At 32.8% G+C, this 25,156-nt stretch overlaps 2 protein-coding genes across 4 annotated transcripts; one reads left to right on the forward strand and one right to left on the reverse strand.

Annotated features, from left to right (window-relative positions):
- Positions 1-864: 864 nt before the first annotated feature.
- LOC139495287 (innexin unc-9-like) lies at positions 865-7,389 on the reverse strand. The gene is made up of 4 exons (XM_071283595.1): positions 7,286-7,389; positions 7,042-7,186; positions 1,905-4,756; positions 865-1,102 (listed from the first exon to the last, which is right to left on the reverse strand). Coding segments are annotated over exons 2-3 (1,254 nt in total). The 5' UTR covers positions 7,044-7,186; positions 7,286-7,389; the 3' UTR covers positions 865-1,102; positions 1,905-3,504.
- A 191-nt stretch (positions 7,390-7,580) lies between these two features.
- Positions 7,581-21,445, forward strand: LOC139495286 (serine-rich adhesin for platelets-like). 3 transcript variants are annotated; one of them, XM_071283593.1, is made up of 4 exons: positions 7,581-7,646; positions 10,378-10,435; positions 11,586-11,659; positions 14,310-21,445. In XM_071283593.1, the coding sequence occupies exon 4, from the start codon at positions 14,324-14,326 to the stop codon at positions 21,143-21,145; it is 6,822 nt and encodes a 2,273-aa protein (XP_071139694.1). In that variant the 5' UTR covers positions 7,581-7,646; positions 10,378-10,435; positions 11,586-11,659; positions 14,310-14,323; the 3' UTR covers positions 21,146-21,445. The 3 variants fall into 3 exon arrangements, with proteins under 3 accessions (XP_071139694.1, XP_071139693.1, XP_071139695.1); XM_071283592.1 differs by having other exon boundaries at positions 7,582-7,771; XM_071283594.1 differs by having other exon boundaries at positions 7,582-7,771; positions 11,596-11,659.
- Positions 21,446-25,156: the final 3,711 nt, after the last annotated feature.

The following is a 25,156-nucleotide window of genomic DNA, read 5'->3' on the forward strand; positions in this document are numbered from 1 at the left end:
GATTATTGCAGCTATGATATTCAAAGGTCTTTCACAAATTGTCAGGTCATGCAGGTAAGGGGAGGGGGATTTATATAAAGACCATGATTAGTACATTAGTTTGCAAAATATCATAAAATAAATGTTGTCTTTTTGACACATTCACCATTTCCATTCTCCATTTTATGACAATAACATATGTATGTAGTACTGTTAGTACATGTATAATGTACTTTAATGAATGTTTTGACTTGAAATGTCATCCTATTTCAATTAATGTTAAGCAAAAACAAATAGCCAATAAATATTAGGATACAATATGTATTTATTTCCAAAATTTAACTTGTTCCTATAGAAAGTGTTTTATAATTTACTCAAATGAATTCTTTTGGAAATTCTGTTCAAAGATTTTTATGCACATTTAAAACTAGTAACATGAGTAATAATACTAGTAAAAGTAAGGCTTTAACAATAGCAATTGAAAACAACATTGTATTCAGTTAGGGAGCTACCATTTGATTTTTATGGGGGGGCTAGGATGAAAAATTTTGTCCTGCCTTTTTTTTTAGCTGTAATCTCTGTCCTGCCTTTTTATTTTTCACTCTGTTCGGTCCTGCCTTTTTTTTTTTAGTTTATCCTGACATTTTTTTACCTAAATTGTCCTGACTTTTTATTTTTTGCAAGTGTCTCATCCTGCCTTTTTTTTTTACTCAAAACTCCTGTCCTGCCTTTTTTTCAAATTTCATCCTAGCCCCCACATAAAAATCAAATGGTAGCTCCCTTACATGTAAATTGGAATGTATCAATCTTTGGTACAAACAACACCAAATAATCATGATATTTTTACAATATGAAGGCACTTACTTCTATGAATAAAGGAACACATTAGGTATGTAATTATTGTATAAAATAACACATGACATATAGAACACTTGTGGTACAATTGAATTCAAGAACACATATTAGATATGTAAACATGGTAAATCCCTGCAGTAAATATTAGAAAAGAACAGTTGTGGTATAATTGAATTCAAGAACACATATTAGATATGTAAACATGGTAAATCCCTGCAGTTAAGATTAGAAAAGAACAGTTGTGGTATAATTGAAAGTCTGCTGCATACTTACCGGTATACAATGTTGTGGTACAATTGAATTCAAGAACACATATTAGATATGTAAACATGGTAAATCCCTGCAGTAAATATTAGAAAAGAACAGTTGTGGTATAATTGAATTCAAGAACACATATTAGATATGTAAACATGGTAAATCCCTGCAGTTAAGATTAGAAAAGAACAGTTGTGGTATAATTGAAAGTCTGCTGCATACTTACCGGTATACAATGTTGTGGTACAATTGAATTCAAGAACACATATTAGATATGTAAACATGGTAAATCCCTGCAGTAAATATTAGAAAAGAACAGTTGTGGTATAATTGAATTCAAGAACACATATTAGATATGTAAACATGGTAAATCCCTGCAGTTAAGATTAGAAAAGAACAGTTGTGGTATAATTGAAAGTCTGCTGCATACTTACCGGTATACAATGTTGTGGTACAATTGAATTCAAGAACACATATTAGATATGTAAACATGGTAAATCCCTGCAGTTAAGATTAGAAAAGAACAGTTGTGGTATAATTGAAAGTCTGCTGCATACTTACCGGTATACAATGTTGTGGTACAATTGAATTCAAGAACACATATTAGATATGTAAACATGGTAAATCCCTGCAGTTAAGATTAGAAAAGAACAGTTGTGGTATAATTGAAAGTCTGCTGCATACTTACCGGTATACAATGTTGTGGTACAATTGAATTCAAGAACACATATTAGATATGTAAACATGGTAAATCCCTGCAGTTAAGATTAGAAAAGAACAGTTGTGGTATAATTGAAAGTCTGCTGCATACTTACCGGTATATGTAAAATTCTCATTTGATTATATAAATATTAGAAAAGAAATTTTGTACAAGTAATCATGGTAATTAAAATTCAGAAAAAAACATGAAGTACATTTTGTACATGCATGACATTATGAATTTTGAAACACATTGGATATATATAAATGATAGTTTCTAATAAAAATTAAACAAGAATGTGTCCCCAGTACAGGGATGCCCCATCCGCACTATCATTTTCTATCTTCAGTGGACCGTAAAATTGGGGTAAAACCTCTAACTTGGCATTATAATTAGAAAGATCATATCATAGGGAACATGTGTACTAAGTTTCAAGTTGATTAGACTTCAACTTCATCAAAAACTTTAACCTGAAGTGGGACAGACAGACGGACACCCTTGGATCCAATACTGTTTATATGGGATACTTTCAATGGTGTATCAATACTACTTGTATTCATGAATGTTATATGCAAATGTATACTACAGTAAATTGTATTATGAGTACATGTATGAGATCACAAAAATATAAACATGATAAAAATAAAAATTCTAACAATATCCTTCCTGAATAAAAAAAAAACAACAGAACAACATGTAAAAAGTAAAATCACAAAAATACTGAACAAACGAAGAAAAACTAAAACATGCAAAACAAACAATCAAATAAATATCTACATGTTATAATTAACGACAAGAACTTATAGTCTGACTAACATTTCTCACGACACAAAAGATAAAATCATAACATCTTGCAACTTAAATATGAACATTTATCATGGTCTTTGACCTCTAACTTAAATCACAACATACACATCTTGTAATTCAATTATTGAAAATTAAAAATAAATCAAGATTTATGATTTATTGTCAGACTAGATTTTGCAGATTTACTACAGATTAAATAGATTCTTTCTGACTTCACTTTTAAAGGTGACTCACCATTGTTAGTTTTTGTTACCATAGTTACTGTAAATTGTAATATATATTCAGCTGCCTTTAGGCCAAGTCAGCCTTGTACATCTTGACTTAACCATACTACATGTAACTGGCAATGTGTAAATACGGTTTTCAAGTTAACGAGTGGAAACATTGAAAAGGGGGGCTTTTATGTGTAATGAAAGTGTTGCTTTTTTGACAACTTCTTTTTTAAATAAAAAAAAATCTTTTTAAAAATTGCCACATGTGACATGCCCTCTATCTACATGTCCCCCACCCCCCAAAATACCAACAAGGATACTAAAGTAGACTATGAAGTAGCTTAAATTCCCAAAATATTGAATATTTGAATTCTTTAAAATTGTTCACTGAACCTTTTTAATCTCTTAAAAAAAATCAAAATCCAAAATGTCAAAAATCAAAATGATTTAAAAAAGATTTTTGATCTTTCAATACCTTTTACTTCAAATTGATACAAATGTAAAACATTGTTATACTGTACATGTACAGATTAAGAGATGTTTTTTTTTAATATTTTAGTTATCACAATAATTTTATTTTCTGGGAGAAAAATTCCAAGCAAATCATTGTTCAAAATGTCATTAAAAACTAGTAGGACATATTCTAAAATCTGTTGGAAAACAAATATTGTTTGTTATACATTTGTAATGATATGTTCAGACATAATTCTCTTTAGTCGTGTCGCCACCATTCAACCGGAAATAATCAGTATCATCGCTTCCTGGTGACCTGTTGCTTTGCTTGCTTGGCACATAAGTATCTTTGAATATTTTCCATAAATTCACCACCAGATCTGTCAGAACCATGTCTGAAGAATTCTTCCCGACAACTCGTAAAATGAAAACGCCGTCATCACGTAAATAGGTCTCCACAAATTTTCTAGCTAGTTTTTTGTCCATACCAGTTCTAATTTCATGTTCCATTTTCAAATATTTTTTAACGTACTGTAGCTTTTTTTCTTTAAAGGTACAATAGAAAACCCAAGAAAAATAGTTGATGAATGTCAAAACAGACACCAAGAACAACCAAAACCATATAAAGATGAAAATTTTCTCGTTGAAAAGATTTATCGGCAAAACACATTGAATTGTGTACCTTTGAACATTGTTTAACTGCCTAATCTGGAAGTCACATAAAGTTACTCGTGGAAATCTTGGAGATTCTTTCCATTCCCCATTACTTAACAAATAATCTAAAACTTCAAAACCGAAAACGTTATAATCCATAGCCATGAAGGCATTGAGCATAAAGAATTGTCCGACAACATTGGCACAATACAACAATTTAATGAAAAGGTAGTACCCAGTTAAAAATGTTCCGTCACGCTTACCATAACAAAAACAAAAGATATTTGAAAATCTATGTCGCATACGAACTAAAATGTTACTATGGTAATCTTGTTGACATTCAATCCATCGGTGAAGGTATTTTGCAATTTGAGAAATATTTTTTGTCCGATCATCAGGAGTAGACATTAACGAAGCATTTGACATACTGACAATCTTATTCATATCAATGCCTGAATAACCGTTAAGCAGACGCCATGCAATGTTCGGTACTTTAAACAGGAAAGCCATGAACATGAGGATTATGGGTATCCACTGATAATATGTAATCTCTTTATTCTGTCTCATTTCGATATGTTCCGGAATCGTATTGTCCATCGGAATGTAATAAGTATTTGAAATCCAGCAGGTAGATTTGGCGTAGGCTATACGTGCAAATGAGAACTCCCCTGGCATCCAACAATGGATTGGATCACCAACATACTGTGCTGAACTGACAATAATAGTAAAAACTGTCAGAAGGACCACACTCCATATATGGTTGATTCTATCTATCCAGTCGTCGTCTGCTGATCCAGTCAACCGTGACCAACTTGCCAGGCCACCTAACGCTCCTCCAATCCTGTAAAAAAAGGAAATGAAAAAAAGTTTCACATCATCACAGTCGAATTACAGTATACATGTAAATGTCATTTTTACGCTAACACAAAAAGTTGGCAATCCCGCATCATGCTTAGACCTAAATAATTCCGTGATTCTAACACTTGTAATGCAAAGGGGAGATACATGTACATGTATAAATATTCATATTTTGTTTTCTATAAAATTTATATCTTTTTAATTTTATCCTTTTGTTTATTCCTTTGGGCCTTAAAAAAGAATAGGTTTGTTTGCCCAAACGCTACCTACATGTCCATCAAAACTGACCTGCTAGCCCTAGTATGCCTTAAAAATTAAGAATTTGCTGCATAATACAAAGTAGGTGCCCTTTGTTTTGAAGGAGACATTATACACTGTATTTAATATTTTTTGTTGATCTGTTATTATTCTTTTGGTGCTTAACCTAACTAAGTTGTTCCCACATTCAAAGCAGACTTTTTATAGGCTAGCTTGGGGCAACTAACGGCAATATTCACAGAGCATTGTCTGTTTTTTTCATCAGCAACAGCCAACCTTGCCAGGGTAATCATTGTGTCCCAGTTCTGCCAAGTTTTCAGGAAGTAAATGCGTGATTTGTTGGCCAAATTGTTAAGATCAAAGAGAAAAAAACAATAGATCAAAGGAAAATGCCGCCAAATAAGCATGAACATGTGTGAGTCTCGCGCTAAAGACTTGACAGCCCTGCTGTCCTGGACACTATTATTTTTTTCCCGCGGTTTTTCCCTGTCGTATTTAGCATTTTAGGGGGATGAATTTTCAGCCTCGTTACTCCATTCATCTACCGTTTTTCGTTTTGAAACTGACAAAGTTCCTGGGGTTCCCATACTAAAATATTAAGAAATATTTTGTTGCATAGTTTCGTGCTCAAGAGCTGTGCAACAAGACAGGTCAATACCAATCATACATCATACCCCCAAATAACGTTAATTGAAAATCTCGGCACGATAAGCAATGTACAATACCTCAATCAATGGTATGAGAAATCGATACAGATATTTAAAGTACGAGAATCAACACATGATACCAGGCCACCCAGACATACCAGAGTTATTTGTTCTATGTTTAAAATATGTACAACAGGACCTGTACAAACAAGTTCAAATTCTTGGAATCCCGGATGACTTAATTGAATCGAAATGGCTAACATAGAATAGTGATGAAGGGATTTTTCACTTTCTATTTTGGAAACGTCAAGAAATTTATGTTACTAGTCCGTCGGGCATATCGGATTACACATTTTAATTGCCCGAGGCGTAAATGATCTAGTCCCGGGCGTCAGGCTAGTGGATTTTTTAACCCCTGTAAATAATCCATGGGGGCTTGATTATATTGCGATTTTACCACGGGTTATCCCTTTATGCCATTATATTACCCCTCGCTATCGATGAGGGTAAAATATTTGTCATAAAAGGGACAACAACCCGGGGTAAAATCACAATATATTCAAGCCCCCATGAATTATTTCTTAAATAACCATAATATTCTTAGTTCTATAATTTTCCTGGCTGTGCTTCTTCAATAAAAAGCATGGTAATTTTTTTGTTTTCAACTATTTTCAAATTCATTGAATTAATATTAATTTATCATGTATGGAAAAAAATTAACATTTAATTTGGATCTATCAACATGATCAAGAAGACCTTTAATAGGAGTACCTTCATTATGAAAAATGGTAAATAATCTTGCCGAAAGACATTCTACATTTGAAGGTAATTTTGTTGCATAACAAAAACAAAATAAACGCATCACTTAACATATATGCTAAACGTTTTATTACCAAAGTAAACAGTACAACTGATTAATATTTGAGAACAGTGATGAATCATGTAAAAATTACCAGAAGCAGAAAATTACCAATTCAAGACTGACCGTACAAGCATTTCTGACGGTAGGATGCCCTTAACAGTAACAATCAGGCTTCAAAAAGCCATTTTCTGTGTGGGTCTCATTGAGTTCTGACCCCGGACACCGCTTACTTTTTGATCAGATTCCTGTATCCCGCTTACACTGTGAGCAAGCAATTTTTTTTTTTTTTTTTGTAATTTTCTGTGTTAATGATATAATATTCATTTTGACAGTAACCTTATTCCCACATTATGTTCTAATAAATTTTTTATTTCTTATAAGATTCCTAAAACTTAAAAGGCTATATGTTTTTTTCCAGTTTTTTTTTTTTTTTAGGTTTTAGTTACTTTTTTGTATTTTAATTATTAAAGATGATGTGCCATGGTGTATCCGACAACTTACATCCTTCAGAACTTTCAAACAATCCTGTGATGATGAAATCAACGTCCCAGCATGCAGCATCCCTCCATCAGCAGCTTGTCAGCTTCATGTCGCATGTGGTGTGTATGGAACTTTTTACCAATGTTGCTATTTCAATATTTTGCATCTGTTAATGAAAGAGAAGCTGTGTTAAATGATATGATGATGACAAAGACGATTACAAATTAATGATAGTAAATGAACAAAAAAACGTGTCTTTGTTTACCATGTAAATGTGAACTTCATTCATTCGTCGCGCGCTTTAATCACGTGATCAGAAGCATGACTTTGCAGTGCAATCTTTTTTGCAATTTTTTTTCGTACTAGATAAAATAATCATCTATAATATTGACTCTGTACATGTTTTATAAATTTCTTGAAATTTTGGCTAGTCTGTGTGTAATCAAGATCTTTACTTTTTCCTAGGTTTTACGGTTTTATCAATTTTGATGGGAGGTACAGAACTTAGAAGAAATCCGTATTGTTGGGGTTAAAACCTGACTTGTTTCAGATAGTACTTTTTAAAACTGGATCCCAGTTACACACTTTAAAACCAGAAGAAGTAAAAAAGCGTCAACAATGTTTTGGTTTGTCATGATTTAAATTGAAATGCTCGAGATATACATCAAGCACAGTGAAAATAAAACAACACATCAAGTTTAAGAGGACATTCCTGTATATCAAAACAAAAACTAACAGCATAAAAAAATTGGTAAAAAACTTGACAGTACAAAAATGATGTACAAGTCACTTATTTTTTTTCAAATATTCAAATATATATATATATATATATAAATATACTAAAAGCATGTGTAATTACTCCCTAGGTGTTTAAATCATATTACTCTTCTAGACACGGAATCCTAAAGAGGATAAGCTTATGTACATGCCAATGCCAATGGCTACATTAAGGTTCATCATAACAAATGGACAAATATGGCCGTATTTTTACCTCAAAAACTACTCTGCGTACAGACTTACCTGTGCTGTTTGAAAAGTTTTAATGCCTAGCATCCACTAGATATATAAAAGTTAAATGCATTTTGTGTTTAAGAAAGATAAAATCTTTCTTGGTTTTTGCTGGGCATTTTTTTTCCTTTCTTCAGAAGGTGCAAAAATAAACTAACACCTGCATTACTTTGATACTGTCCACTCACTGACTCAGATAAACTCTTTAACTCACCTATAGTTGTGATGATACCTGGAGTCCAGGTCAATTAAGGACAATCAAAACAATACAAACCGGTTTTTTACCTGAGGGAGCATCTCATAGTTGTTCCACAACTTAGTCAATTTTCACACCTTTTGCATGAAGGAAAAAAAATGCCCATCAAAATCCAAAAGAGATTTTATCTTTCTGAAACACAAAATGGATTTAATTTTTTTATATCTAGTGGATGCTAGGCATTAAAACTTTTCCAACTTTACAGGTAAGTCTGTACTCAGAGTAATTTTTGGCATGTAAATACAGCGATATGTGTCCGTTTGTTATGATGAACCTTAAAGTTGAGACATAAATGTTGGCGTAGGCGTAGACACAAATATTATTGTTACATTTGTAATTAAGAATTCTCGTCAAATCGGCACCTGGTATAGATAAATCAGCACCTGGTTTAATCGGCACCTAATGTAGTCATTTCGGCACCAATGTAAAAAATGTGGAATATGCCTATTTTTTTCCATTAAAATGAAGCCTTCAAGGTGTTATCTAAATTATGTTACAGCAGTATCAATTTATAAGTATCAAAGACAGTCATGTAAACATATAGCAAGTACTATGTCAATAACTGAGACTGTTACTTTGCCTGTGGACCATAAATGGCAGCACATTTGTGTAGACGGTTGCTTTCTGATGTTGTACGGTCACAATAGTCATTCCATATAAAGGCTGAAAACCTTGCCTTGCACTTGTCGACTCTTCTTGCATTGGTAGCGCTGTAGTTTACCCTCAGTGACAAGTTTCAGTTGAAGGGGGATGTCACCTGCCTCTGCAAAAAGTTCAGTGACCATCTGGTAGAACGGTACAGGTCCTCTGGTAGCAACATTGGTGTAAAAGTGGTTGTGCCATCCCTCAACATCATTGTTCTTGAAATGGTTCTGATGGCTGACATTAATACACTCCAATGGTGGATCTGGAAGATGGTGCTGTCTATCCAGGTGGAGTAAACATATAAAAAAGAAGATGTGGTATGATTGCCAATGAGACAACTATCCACAAAAGACCAAAATGACACAGACATTAACAACTATAGGTCACAGTATGGCCTTCAACAATGAGCAAAGCCCAAACCGCATAGTCAGCTATAATAGGCCCTGATAAGACAATGTAAAACAATTCAAACGAGAAAACTAACGGCCTTATTTATGTAAAAAAATGAAAAAATGAACAAATAGTTCATTAAGGGAACTATGGCCTGTGGTGCTCTGGCATCTAACTGGAGGAAAGTTACAGTGATGTGCTCTGGCGGCAAGAAGGGAAGTGCCATCAGTTGTTTATTATTAACGGATGCTGATTTGACTATAAAACATTGTGATAAAAAGGGTGCCGATTTGACAAGATGCTGATTTAACCAGGTGCAGATTTGACTTTTTCTTTAGGTGCCTATTTAACTTGTATCCGTAATTTATTGGTTTTTCACCTAACATAGCATTCTGGCTTTAAGTGTCTTATGGAACGATTACTTAATGGAAAGGCTGGTCGACTCAGATGCAGAATAATACATGTATGTCTGGGTAAATGTTTCTTGTGAACTACCAGTACATTTTACATCATGTACATACACCTTATCGCTAATCCCGGCTGACCCAAAAGTATGTGCCGTTTGAACTATTGACGTCATACAACAATCACTTTTCCATTGTGGAGTCAGGTATTTTGTATTATGATATCACAATTCTACTGGAACCTGTATGATGTCAATAATGGTGGACTAATAGCGATCAGGTGTATTGTAATGTAGCATGATGATGTTTAACATCCAGCTCTGCATGTCGGCCTAGTACAAAGCAGGGATGATATTCATATAACATTATGCATATTATAAAAAAAGAAGATGTGGTATAATGATTGCCAATGAGACATCTCTCTACAAGAGACTAAAATGACACAGAAATTAACAACTAAAAGTCACCATAGGCCTTCAACAATAAGCAAAGCCCATACCACCTAGTCAGCTTTAAAAGGCCACGAAATAACAATTTATGTAAAACTATTCAATTGAGAAAATTAATTGCCTGATTTATGTTCAAAACAATAAACAAAAAAACATGTTGGCCTTACTCTTTTGTATATAATACATTTGTATAATTTCTTTTTAGATTAAAGAGCTACATTGTACATACAGATTTTGATCATGTTTGATGTCTATAATAACAGGTAAGGTTGTACATAAAGTGTACATGTACATTGTAATTAGTAATTTGAAGGATGTTTTTTCATGTTTTCAACAGGTTGAAAATGTGAACATTTCATGTCTGTTCACTTTTCCAATTTATAGACGATAGATTATATGTTTGCAGGTACCACATTTATAAATGAAGTCTCTTAGAAGAGATTATTAACCTAATAAAGATTTAGGTTTTGGTTATGCTAGCGAGAAGCATGCATGTTAAATGATTTGTTGTGATTTTGCTTTCATTTACAAAATGTACTGTTATACATAGTAAATAAAGGCAACAGTAGTATATGGCTGTTTGAAAGTTGGTTGAGAGAAAACAAATTCGGGTTGCAAACCAAAAACTGAGGAACCACATCAATTTAAAAGAGGAAAACAACGAAACAACAGAACACTGAAGTGCAACAAAAAATCAAATGACAACAATTGTGTCTCAGTAATAGTGTTACGGTAATTGTGTCATAGTAGTCCTAATTCTGAGGGTTGTCTCATTAAAACATACATTGCACCTAGAGAAAGTAATTTGAACATTGTATATATTACCAATGAGATGTCTGCATACATTTGAACTCGTGTGTACAACAAATTTCACATTTGACTGAAATCATGATAGTGACTAATTAAAGTTTCCTCCCCTGGGTCATTTGGGTCCTATATATTTTAAAATTGAACATATTATTGAAAACAACATAATTTTTACTTTTCTTGAATTCTAAATTGTTTATTTGATCAACATGATCTAGGGAGCTGCAGAATAAAGTGAACAACAATAAAAATTATATTTGTACTCGTCTCAAAAAGGGAAATGTCACCTGCACATATAAAACCTGTTTCTTAGCTCTTCAACAAATAGATTTAATATTTTAAGACAATATGTAGTTTTTCTAGTGTATATATCTGTTTAGTGGCCAGCTAAAGGACACCTCTGGGTGCAGGAGTTTCTTGCTGCATTGAAGACCATTTGGTGGCCTTCAGCTGTTATATGCTCTATGGTCTGGTTGTTGTCTCTTTGACAAATTCCCCATTTCTATTCTCATATCTTACAATTAATTATATCTTAAAAATATACATTGATACAGACTGACTCCTCAAATTTTTTTTTTTATACATTTTCATGCTTTTATTTTATAGAACATTGTAGAAATGGATGAAAGTCTGAGGATTATTCAAGTGCATAGAACCATAAATAACTAAAGTGGTCAAAGGTATTTTGTAGTTTTGATTAGAATTATTTTGGAAAATCTATTAGCAGAACTTTGATTAAAATATAGATCAATGTCACATACATATACCTTATAGCGGGTTATTTTTGCTGGATGAAAATCTTTTCTTATTTTCTTGGATAGAACTAAGTTGCCAAAATAAATTCCGTCAATAATAAGAGACAATTTAAAAATGCACATGCAAAAGGTATTGATAAAACTTGTAAATCCAATAAAATAATAACCGCCAAGATTTTGGGTATACATGTACCTTATTCAATGAAAATTGTTACATTTTACACCTGCGAAAATAACCCGTTATGCAGTATGTGCACAATGCCTACACAAGGATAAAACACATTACTCAATGTCAATGATAAACTACTACTTAATTAAATGTTATACCAGTCTGATTACTTCATCGCACATAGGTATTTAATATGTAAACACGGTTACACCTAGCAAATACATTCTGCTCATACAAATACAACTTAGGACTTTCTTGAATAATATGTTCCCTTCTGTTGAAAATATAAGCCGATTTGGTATGATTGTCAATGAGATATATTTTGACCAGAGACTAAAGGACATATGAAAGTTACCTTACTGCAGATCACTGAGTGGCCTTCAACAATGAGCAAAATCCATATATAGTAAGCAATTAAAGGCTTCTAACATAGCCAAATGTGAATAAATTAAAAAAAGAACACCAAAGGCATGAGTTATGCTCGAGTACAGTGTATATAAACAACAAAAAAATAAATAGGACAGACAGCAAACAATGACAACTGAATTATTGGCTACTGACTTAGGCCAGGAAGCAAAAGATTGAATATTAAAAGTTGAAAGAGAATCAAAAACTTGTCTTTGATCTGCATCAATAATAAATATAGTTCTAGTTGTCTCCCTTTGACAGGTAAAGTTGTAGATCTGCAGTATTATTTCTGGATCATCTCTTTTGTCAAAAGAGATGATCCAGAAATAATACTGATAAGGAATAAAAAAAGTTCTTGTGATTAAAAACAGGTCAATTGACTTATAAATAAAATTGAGAATGCAAACAGGGAATGTGTCAAAGAGATAAAAACAAAAACAAATAAAGACAAAATCGAACAGAGAGCAGAAAAGAGCCCTAGGCCACAAATGGGTCTTCAACACCGCAAGAAAATCCTGGTTAAACATTTTTGAATATACATGTAGAAGTGTTGAGATAAGAAATAAATGTTGGCATCGCATCTTCTTTGTCATTTTGTCTCTGGTGGAGATTTGAAAAAAACATGTCTCGTTGGCATTCTTACTACACCCTATTTATTTTATATCACAAGCAAATATTTGCAAGTAAAAAAAATGTAACTACTTATTGGAAAATAATTAATCTTTCTAACCATAATAGTTATCAAAAGTACCAGGATTATAATTTAGTACGCCAGACGCGCATTTCATCTACATAAGACTCATCAGTGACGCTCATATCAAAATATTTATAAAGCCAAACAAATAGAAAGTTGAAGAGCATTGGGGATCCAAAATTCCAAACAGTTGTGCCAAATATGGCTAAGGTAATCTATGCCTGGGATAAGAAAATCCTTAGTTTTTCGAAAAATTCATAGTTTTGTAAACAGGAAATTTATAAAATGACCACATTATTGATATTCATGCCAAAACTGAAGTGTTGACTACTGGGCTGGTGATACCCTCGGGGACGAAACGTCCACCAGCAGTGGCATCAACCCAGTGGTGTAAATAGTTATCAAAAGTTATAAAATCTGAGATAATTTGTCAAATTATTAATGGTTATAATATACATGATATATATACATAAATTCAAGAATTTAAAAAAAAAAGATGACATCATGTCTAGTTTGCTGATTCAAGTTCAACTTTATATTTCCTATAGGCTTGTATGTATACACAATTTGTAAAATCTATGAAATTAAGAAGACATAGGAATTGAACTTTCCTTAATCCATGAAAATTGGTATTACTGCAAATAAATTAATGCACAGTATTTCTAAACTTGTATTTTTTTTTTTTATTTTTTTTTTAAAGTCATAGTAAACAAGTGACTGGTGAAAAATAATGTTATTTAAATTTTTGAACCAGTGCATACAAACATCATAAACTTAGTCTTCTGTCCACGATTTTATCATTTATTTTTTTTTTCAATCGGTCAGTGTTGTTGTGTAAATATGGCAGGTAATTAAAGTTTGTGTTTTGAAGCCGAAGTTTAACGATTGTCACCTGTTTTTTCAACAATCATCAAAAAGCATTGAAATTGAGAACGTGTTTGACATGTATAATCAGATAATAGTTTATTTTAAGGACATACATGCGTATTGCGATCATCAGATTTTTACGAGATGAGTCACGCTGAGGTCACTTTGCATACGGAAAATATGTATGGGGAATGCAATCAAAATAAAGTAAACTTCTTCTAAATAACAAACTAAAGAATTTTCTTCAGAAAAAAGTATATGTACATAAGTTTTATAATGAAAACTATCCATTGAGTTATAAAAACCATATACATTATTTTATTTAATTTGAGGTTTCTTATGACGTTAAATTTAGGAAAGAGGTGTGAAGTTCAAGAGAAAGTGGAGTTTTTTTAATTGGTGTACAGTAAAACATGTATTTTCTTGAATTTTTGTAGGGAGCAGTAGTAAAATGGCCGACATGTTTCATGAATTGGAAGAAATAACAAGTTTCAGTGAAAACAGTGAAGACATTCCAAGTATTTTCCAACAGTTTGATTTACTGGTAAACAATAGAAATAAAAGTAAGAAGAAGGAAAATTTAGTCGAAGATTTACGAAGACCGGGTCACAACCATGCATTGGATAAAATGATGCTACAGCACTTGAATAAAAGGACAAAACCGAAAAGAAAAGTCAGTAGCGTTCCATTACTGTACATTCCTGGTGAAACGAACTCATCGATTGTTACGATTGATCAAGAAACATTCAGAGGTTTAGTTGGAAACCCAAAACCTAAACAAAGACAAAGTAGAAAAAAGGTACGAAAAACACATGATTTTGAAGACAGTAAAGTCCCTCTATCACAAACACTGCCTTTTGACTCTGAAACTGTTTTACAGGAAGTTGAAACTGGTCAGATGAAGGGAAAGAACTCTCCTCAAAATGAAAAAGTAGAATGTGCTATTTGTGGGGTGAAATTTGAGAATAGTCTAAGGTTAAAGCAACACTCTCGGGTGCATAGAAGATGTATCAACAATGGCAGACGATATTCACCACGGAAGACATTTTGTTACCCGTATTTAATTCCAGAAAGTTTTACAAATCAAATTAACAATCATGGTAGGGATATTTCCAATGAAAATTGTAATGAACTTTCAACAAAAACTATTGGACAATGTTCTGAAGACATTTCATCATCACTTGCCATGCCATTAGCTTCAACCAATGGATCAACTTCTGTATCAATTAACGCAAATCTTGTTAACACCTTTTCCGATCCCAAAAATGGCGCAATTCTTTCAAATATTTTGCAGAATTTTGTTCAACAGAACAAAACCAATAGTGCAAATTCTAAATCTGATAGAGACGAAAATTCTCAACCAATTACAACTGCTCTTTCAGACAAAATTTCGTCAGAAACAGATGTTGGTTTGGTGGTATCTGCTGAACCTGTTTGTAAGAGTAATGAAGGCAATAAAAACATTAGCACTATAGGAGATTTCAGGGGTTGCACAAATTCTAATTTTAGTAATACAGTCAAAACTAAAAATGTTCAACAGAAGAGTACAAAAAGTAAGAACAGTATAGAAAATCTAATCAATGAAAACAAAGGATCTGAAAGTAATATGGTGGAGGACAGGAGTGAGAATGTTTACCATAATTCAAAGAGTAACCAATCAGAATCTTTTATTGAAAAAAGTAACCAATTAGAATCTTGTGTTGACAAAAGAAACAGAATAGTTGATAAGCAGAGAAATAAGCCTGGAAATATTCAGTCAGGTTTGCAAATGAATGCTGCTATGGAAAAGTCTTCCAAAAGTTCTAATTTGTGTAAGAATACTTTAACAGTAACAGCAGAAATTCATGCCCAAGCCTTTGATAATGCTTGTAATCAAAGAATATCTGGTAATGAGGTAAAAACTTTCAATGGTGATTTGTGTCAGGGAATTGAAATTGCTGATGAAACTGAAATGGAAAGAGAATCAGAAAATATAAGTATAGAAGAACTTGAGAAAGGCGCATTAATGGCACTGAAGAAATTATCTGCACAGATAAGTCCAAGAAAGGGAAGTAACTCTTTATCAAAAAATGCTGAAAGTCCAATAAAGGGAAGGAACTCATTATCAGCACTGGAAAGTCAATTGAAGGGAAGTAATTTTGTATCATCTCAGGCAAGTCCAATTAAAGGAAGTAATTCACTTACAGCGCAGACATGTCAAATTAAGGAAAGTCCAATGAAGGGAAGTAACTTGTTATCAGCACAGACAAGTCCAATGAAGGGAATTAACTGTTTATCAGCTCAGACAAGTTCAACAAAGGGAAGTAATTCTTTATCAGCACAGACAAGTCCAATGAAGGGAATTAACTGTTTATCTGCTCAGACAAGTTCAACAAAGGGAAGTAATTCTTTATCAGCACAGGCAAGTCCAATGAAGGGAAGTAACTCTTTATCAGCACAGTCAAGTCCAGTGAAGGGAAGAAACAAATTATCTATTCATGCAAGTCCAACAAAGGGAAGTAATTCCTTATCAACACAGTCAAGTCCAGTAAAGGGAAGTAACACTTTATCCATTCATGGAAGTCCAACAAAGGGAAGTAATTCTTTATCTCTACAGGAAAGTCAAATGAAGAGAAGTAACTCTTCGTTCAACAGAACTCCATGCAAAAGAAGAATAGTTGTTAGGTCTGTGCATGGTAATGGGGATCAATTAGGTTGTGATGCTGAACAAAAGGAAATAAGTTGTCCAGTGACTGAAAAGTGTACAAAAAGGGGAGATAATGTAAGAACTATGTGCAATCAAACTGAACCAAAAGGATCTCCATGTACTAGAATGGTGGAATTTGTCAAACAAATAGAACAAATCTGCAAAAATAAACATTGCCAAGAAAGCAATGATATGGAAGGTAAACAAAGTCAAAATGATGGTGACACTATAGTTTCTGATAAAAATGGAGGTTCATCAGTTGTTAGGAGTCCGCCATATTTAGATGATCTTTCATTTCGAAACACAACAAAATACTGTGGAATTTGGTTAAACAATGACAGACAGACAGAAGGAATCGAAACTATTCAGAACCACAAAGATCATATTTTAAATGATTCATTTTGCTCAAGAACATCTAGTTACTATGACAACATGAAGCGATACAAAAGTTGGAAGACTCAGTCTGTTGATTCAGAAAAAATAAATTCAAATCATAGAAATCATGTTTGTGATTTGGAAGAAAGAGCTGTGATTTTAAACAATAATCATGATTCTGATGAAGTGATTCAAAACGCTATCAATAATCAAGATGCATTATTATCATGTGAGCTCAATGAGGATGGTCAAATTGAACAGAATAATGACACGTCAAACTTGCCAACATTAGTATGTTCTGAGCTTGACAGTAAGATGCAAGAAAATAGGAAAATTGCACAAAATTTCACACAGTGCAGTAGAGATAAAAATATAAATGAAGAAAACACAACGGTAACACAAAATTTTGAAAGACCTTTATCAGATTTATGTGAGGTTGAAAACATGCAAGACAACGATTTTGAGAATGACGAAAATTGCTATCATACAGAGACTGACATTTTCACTGATGGGAGCATTGAACAAAGCCCCAGGATGACACAGATTGTAGACCAAAGTCACAAGGAGGCTTTTATACGATATAGACAATTACATTATGAAGACAGCATTTTAAGAGATGAAACATTGGATCATGATGCGAGTTTGTCAAATTTTAGTTCAACTGAAAAATCAAAAAATCAACAATTGTTCAAAACTTACGAAAGAAAAATATTTGGAGACGATACTAGTCAGGTTGCTATGCAGACAGTAAATGATGATCTGGAACAAATCACATTGATTGATGAAAAGGGAGACAATTTTGAATGTTTACAAAAATTAAAGCAGAAAAAGGGAGATAATTTTGAAAGTTTACAAAATCTGTACAGGGGAGATAATTCTAAGCCAACATTTGCTGAGTTTAGTAAAAACACACAAAACAAATCATCTATAGCTAAGAATCTATTTAAAAACTTTTACAAACTTAGAAATTCAGAATCAGATACAAATTGTAATGTCTATGCAGAAATTATGAAATTACCAAAAAATAAGAATCAATATGAAGTTTTATATGAAACGACAAGCACTGATGATTCTGATGAATCTGATCAAGGGGGAGAACTCCTACATAGAAAGAGGATAGATCATAAAACTCTGCTGTTAAAGTGTTCTAGACTGTGTTCATATCTTGAAAATATGGAACGCATAAAGTACCAAAAAAGACTTCTAAAATGCAGTGCAAAAGACAAAGTGTGCAAGGTTCAGAGAGAATCTAAGAAATTGAAAAGTAAGGAGAGCAGTATTTGCAAGTCTGTCGCAAATGATAAAAATATGAACAAAGGTAAAAGCTTTAAAGCTAGTTCTAAAGATACAAAAAATAAGAAGGGAAATAGTCATGGATTGATAAAAGATCATGGGAACCTACAGTCTCAAAATTGCAAGAAAAGAAAAACAGAACTACAGGATCTCCATGATGGAAGTTCGGAAGAAAAATGTAGGAAAGTATGCAATAGTAAAAGAGATGATGAAAAGCAGGATATTGAATTGCAGAGAGAAAAAGACAGCAAACGAAAATTAGCAAGTGCAGATGATAAATTTAAAATCAGTAACAATAACATTATTAAAGAGAAATGCTGCTCTGTGAAAAAGAAAAAGGGATTAGAACAAAAACAACATACACAGTCGAGGAAAAGTCCAAGAAAACGCTTTGTTAACCGTCTTGAGAAAACTGAAAATCTAACTCAACGCAAGGAAAGAATCAACTGTGTTGTAAGTCAAAAGAAGGCTTCTCAAAAACAAACTCTGTCAAAGTTATCCAAAACTGAAACATCTGATAGCTGTCTAATTAGTGTACCTAAAAGTCCAACAAAAAGTCCAGCAAAACTGATTTTGAAGGAAACAGGAGCAAATATTTCAAGAAAAAGTCAGCGGAAAACTGTTAGTTCTTTAAAAGTTATTTGTTTGTCTGAAAAGGAAACCAGTCTCAAAAAGGGTCCAAGGAAAACTGTTACCCCTTCAAAAGTAGTCTGTTTGTCTAAAGAGGTAGTCAGCCCAAGAAAGAGTCCAAGAAAAAATGTTAGTCCTTCAGAAGTAATTTGTTTGTCTAAAGAGGAAATCAGCTCTAGAAAAAGTCCTCAAAATTCTGTAAGTTGTTCACAAGATGTCTGTATGTCTAAAGATGAAATGATCACAAGAGAGAGTCCAAGGAAAAAAGTTAGTCCACTAAAAGCAATTTTTTCGTCTAAAGGCGAAATCATTCGAAGTAATAGTCCTAGAAAAACAGTTAGTAATTTGAAAGTTGTCTATTTATCTAAAGATGAAATCAGCCCAAGAAAAAGTCCTAGAAAAACAGTTAGTCCACTAAAAGCAATGTCTTCGTCTAAAGACAAAATTAGCACAAGAAAAAGTCCTAGAAAAACAGTTAGTCCACTAAAAGCAATATCTTCTTCGACTAAAGGCAAAATTAGAACAAGAAAAAGTCCTAGAAAATTGACATGCAAAATCAATTGTGTTATGGACTGCTGCAGTGCAGGTGTTGTAGACAAAAAAGTTGATAACACGTCAAAAAGTCTAAAGAAGAAGTTAAGTTTTGACAAAAATAAAAAAGAAGAAAAACAGACAACCACTGATAAAAACAAAACGAAAATGACAATAACTTTGGAAGGAAGTAATGGGAGCGTAAAAATTTCAAGGAAAGAAACGAAAGACAATGAGAAGAAAGGAGGAAATAATGAAAAAACAGAGAAAGATAAGTTGAAAGTAAAATTGTTTAATAATATGTCAGGGAAGGAAAGAATGGCAAGAGTGACTAAGCAAGGAAGAAAAAAAGAAGTTAAGAATTTATGCGTTCCAACTGCTGCTAAAAATAGAAAAAATGGGGTTGAAATTTGTGAAAGTAAGAAAACTATTGAAAGTGCATCATTGGATAGGTCGAAGACTGACTTTTCCTTACCTAAACAGCAAACGGACAAGCACAAGAATAAAAGAGTGGATATATTTGCAAATAAGTCTAGAAAGAAACTGAAAATAAGTTCTGTAAAAAGTGTTCAAGATTTTCCTCCAAATGAAGTACCTTGTTTTAAGACTCCTGAAAAAGTGTTAGATTTGAATGAAACACCTGCTGTTTGTGTACAAAGTGCTGAGAAAATGACTCCTAAAAAACGCTGGAAAGCATTATTCCACAGCCAGACAAATGAGAAAAATTATGTAGAATCTATTGTTGATAGCAAAAACAACCAATCGAAATCTAAAATTGACCAGATAAACCAATCAGTATCTAGTATTGTTGAAGAAAGTGGCAAATCAGGAACTAGTACTTGTGTTGTTGATGAAAATAACCAATCAGAATCTAATTTTGACAAAAATCATCAATCAGTTTCTTGTAAAGTTGAAGAAATTGGCCAATCAGAATTTAGTACTGCTGATAAAAGTAACCAATCAGAATGTATCACAGGAAACATGATCCTAGATAAATGTACTGAATCTGAAACTTGCCAAGATAAAACATTTGTGCTGATTTCTCAAACGTCTTGTTCAGAATTGGTTGAGACTCAAATCATAACTTATCCAGAGAATATCTCTCAAAATAGAGATTCTCTGTCATTTATTCACAGTGACATTACAGAAAAAAATAGCCATGCTGAATTAATTGTATTTGATGAATGGAACCAGACAGAACCTTGTGTTGATATAATTAACCAATCAGAATCTTGTGTTGACAAAAATAACCTATTAGAATCTTGTGTAAAAAGATGTAACCAATCAGAATCTTGTGATAACAAAAGTAACCAATTAGAACCTTGTGTAAAAAGAAGTAACCATTCAGAATCTTTTGATAACAAAAGTAACCATTCAGAATCTTTTGATAACAAAAGTAACCAATTAGAACCTTGTGTAAAAAGAAGTAACCAATCAGAATCTTGTGTAAAAACAAGTAACCAATTAGAATCTAGTGTTGCCAAAGTTAACCAATTTGAATCTAGTGCTGCCAAAATTAACCAATCAGAATTAAGTATTGACAAAAGTAATCAATTAGAATTAGGTTCATTAACTATGCTGCCATCAATAGAGATTGAAAAATCAGAACATTGTATACATGAATCTGATGACGAATGTGATAGTGATTGTGATGAATCATGGTTAGGTGCGAGTTTTTCTTGTGCAAGATTTATACAATATACTCAAGTAAGGAATTCAACCAGAACACTGCCATACATTGAGCAAATGAGATTGTGACATAGTTTCTTATGTGTTACCATGGTGACTAGTTACTATGTTTTTGAATGAAGCAATCATGTTGATTTAGTATTACAATGTATGTTAGATGAGGGTCTGGATGGGGTTCCTTTATTCATGTCATTTCTTTCTTTTTAATCTTTTTAGGACATTTTACTCTTTTCTTTTTAATTTTTTTTCTCTATTCTTTATATTTCAGCAAACTTTTATTCTCTTTATTTTAATATTTCTCTCTACTTTGTCTATTCTTTGTAATTTTGACCCTTATTTTGCAGTAGTCACCTATTTTCTCTCTAGTCTATAGAAAAACCCATCCAGATCCTAATTTAGATTTCAGGCAATAGATACAAAAATCAAATTGAAACAATTAGTGCATGTATCTATTAGTATTTTAAAGATTTTTTTAATCCTATTTGGGAAAGATTTTTTTTAGATGAAAATTATTTCTTTGCAATGGTGACAGTTTTAAATAGACCTACAATATTATACTGAAATTTTAATGAAAATATAAATAAATTTATTACTTTTAAAAAAAAAAGAATTACTGGAATTTAATTGTTTTTGTAAAAAAAAACATACTTGGCTTCTTTGGTCACATTTATTGTCTGAAATTAGTAAATGAACCAAATTGTGAAAATACAATTACTTTTATTTAGAAAGTTGGCTTTCAGTGGTATTTTTAAACATGTTGTAAAAGATTAAAAAGTTCTAGTCCCAGCTTGTAGATGGTTGGTCTTATATCAATAATTATGTTTGTAAGAGAGACTATAATGTCCTTAATGGTCCCTTGAAATTAAATTATAAGTTAACTAAGTTAAAACACTTAGTTCTGTCAAATATCAGTATTGAAAGATTAGAAAGTTATTTATTAACTGATTTTAGCTTTAAATTTTCAACTTAAGATGGGGGGGCTGTATTTTTAAAAACTATTAAATACCAATTGTAAACCTCATTGTCAATCTCAGTCACAGTCCATATGAAGATGTTTTGAATTAAAGTGTTTAATTAATAATCCCCCTGTTTTTTGGACGATCAATGCATTTGAATGGTAGCATATAGTTGGACCCCCCCCTTTTCCCCTTTTTAAAACGGCTGGATCCGCCACTGTTAGACTATTAAATATAGGCTTAAATTAGATATTATGAACTGTTTGTAATGTTACTGGCACAATGTAAGCCTTGTAATGATGTTAATACATGTATTTATTTACTATTTATTATGAAAAACAGAATATTGAACTAAGACAGGAAAATTGCATTTTTTTTTCATTAAAATTTTGAACAGACATGCTTATGATTTGCCACAATACAGTGTCATAATTTTTGTCTTGCAGCACCCAGCATGGGATATACTAGTATTATATTTGTTTAATAGGCAGTATTTGTGTCTTGTTTGTTAAATTTAAAACATTTAGAGATTTAGATCTGTATCAGGGGGCAACATGTTTGTTTAGCCTTCAGTTTCTGGTGTAGAAAGCATAATGATAGGTTTCTTAAAATTTTAATATTTAGAAGGTAGAAGACCTGGATCCTCTATACTTTGCATATTATAGATGCCTTAGGGAGCTACCATTTGGGGGGGTGGGGTGGAATTAGGAATTAGGGTAAAAAAAGTCAGGATAAACTAATTAAACTAGAGGCTCTAAAGAGCCTGTGTCGCTCACCTTGGTCTATGTGAATATTAAACAAAGGAAGCAGATGGATTCGTGACAAAATTGTGTTTTGGTGATGGTGATGTGTTTGTGCATCTTACTTTACTGAATATTCTTGCTGCTTATAATTATCTCTATCTATAATGAACTTGGCCCAGTAGTTTCAGTGGAAAATGTTACTTAAAATTTACAAATTTTATGAAAATTGTTAAAAATAACTCCTAAAGGGGTCAACAAACCATTTTGATCCTGTTGACTTATTTGTAGATCTTACGTTACTGAACATTTGTGCTCTTTACAGTTTATCTCTATCTATGATAATATTCAAGATAATAACCAAAAACAGCAAAATTTCCTTAAAATTACCAATTCAGGGGCAGCAACCTATCAACCTATCAACGGGTTGTCTGATTCATCTCAAAATTGGAGGGCAGATAGGTCTTGACCTGATTAACAATTTTACCCCATGTCAGATTTGCTCTAAATGCTTTGGTTTTTGAGTTATAAGCCAAAATCTGCATTTTCCCCCTATGTTCTATTTTAGCCATGGCGGCCATCTTGGTTGGTTGGCCGGGTCACCGGACACAATTTTTAAACTAGATACCCTAATAATGATTTTGGCCATGTTTGGTTAAATTTGGCCCAGCAGTTTCAGAGGAGAAGATTTTTGTAAAAGTTAACGACGACGGACGCCGGATGCCAAGTGAAGAGAAAAGCTCGGGCCAGGTGAGCTAAAAAAGGCAGGACCGAATAGAGTGAAAATAAAAAGGCATGGCCGAGATTTCAACTAAAAAAAAATGCAGGACAAAATTTTTCATACTAACCCTCCCCATAAAAATCAAATGGTAGCTCCCTTAAATTGTGAAGTTTCTGGCTGTCAAATGTTCATTGTCTTTGACTTCATTTTCAATTTTTATACATCTTTGAAAAAAGTTAAGATTTTTTATATTCTTCTTCTCTCATATAATTTGGTATGTGCCTACTTTGCTAAGTCTGCATGCCCGTCAGACAGTCTTCACTTGTCCTCGACCTCATTTCACGGTTCAGTGGTAAAGATAAGTTTTTTGTGTTTTGGCTTGTTTTTAACTGATCGCATTGTTTTTTTGGTTCTTATAAGGGAGCTACCATTTGATTTTTATGGGGGGGCTAGGATGAAAAATTTTGTCCTGCATTTTTTTTTAGCTGTAATCTCTGTCCTGCCTTTTTATTTTTCACTCTGTTCGGTCCTGCCTTTTTTTTTAGTTTATCCAGACTTTTTTTTTACCTAAATTGTCGTCCTGACTTTTTTTTTTTGTAAGTGTCTCATCCTGCCTTTTTTTTTTACTCAAAACTCCTGTCCTGCCTATTTTTTTCAAATTTCATCCTAGCCCCCCCCCCCCCCCCCCCCCCCCCCCCCCCCCATAAAAATCAAATGGTAGCTCCCTAATGCTATGATGTTGTCGTCTGCCTCATCTTCTGAAGACATATTTGGTTTCCGGACAATAACTTTAGTTTAAGTGAATGGATATCAATGAAATTTATACACAAGGTTTATAACCTCAAAAGTAAGGTTGGATTGATTTTGAGGGTTATGCTGCAATGGTCCCAACAGTTTAGGAATTAGGGGCTAAAAAGGGTCCCAAACCAAATAAGCATTTTCCAGACAATAACTTGAGGAATGGTGTATGGATGTCTCTGATGTTTGAAAAGGGGGGGGGTGGCGATGGTTTAAACCATTTAGGAATATGGGGAAACAAAGAAGGAAAAACAAATGTTTCCTGGTTAATGGACAATAGCTTTAAATGTACAATGTTGTGTTTGAATTACCTCCCTTACACTGCTTTTAAATTATGTACAAAGAAATGCCAATGCGACAACTCTTCAAGAGACTAAATAAGTTTGTTTCCAAGATGTGCAATATGTACACTATATGTTAAGCATATTCTATGTACGGAATGATTGTATAAAGGCATACATACATGTATTTCAAGTTTGGTTTATCTGACTTTGACCTCATTTTTCTGGATCATGTTTTGGTTTTTTTGGTAAAGATTGCATGCAATGCAATCAAATCCTTATGGGACTGACTTGATATCTAAATGTTCCAAGACTTATCACTACATTTTTTGATACACAAAATATAGTGCATTGGTCATAACACTCGATACATCCTTTCCCCTGAACATTATCAGAAATTTATCGATGTAATATATGCTCGGATATTCAAGGCACAAAATGATGTTACACTTGTCAAGAAAATTACATAACTTTTGCAAGGTGCAGGAATCTAATATCTGTTTTAAAAGTAGAATGATGTTATTGTTAAAAAATTATCTTCGAATAATTTGGAGTTATCTTCCTTTGTCTAGAATTGCTGTTAA

The sequence above is a fragment of the Mytilus edulis genome, chromosome 11 (genome assembly GCF_963676685.1).
Source record: "Mytilus edulis chromosome 11, xbMytEdul2.2, whole genome shotgun sequence".
NCBI lineage: Eukaryota > Metazoa > Mollusca > Bivalvia > Mytilida > Mytilidae > Mytilus > Mytilus edulis.

What these genes read in the sequence shown, in the direction of transcription:
- LOC139495286 (XM_071283593.1), top strand. Translation starts at nt 14,324, where the DNA reads ATGGCCGACATGTTTCATGAATTGGAAGAAATAACAAGTTTCAGTGAA.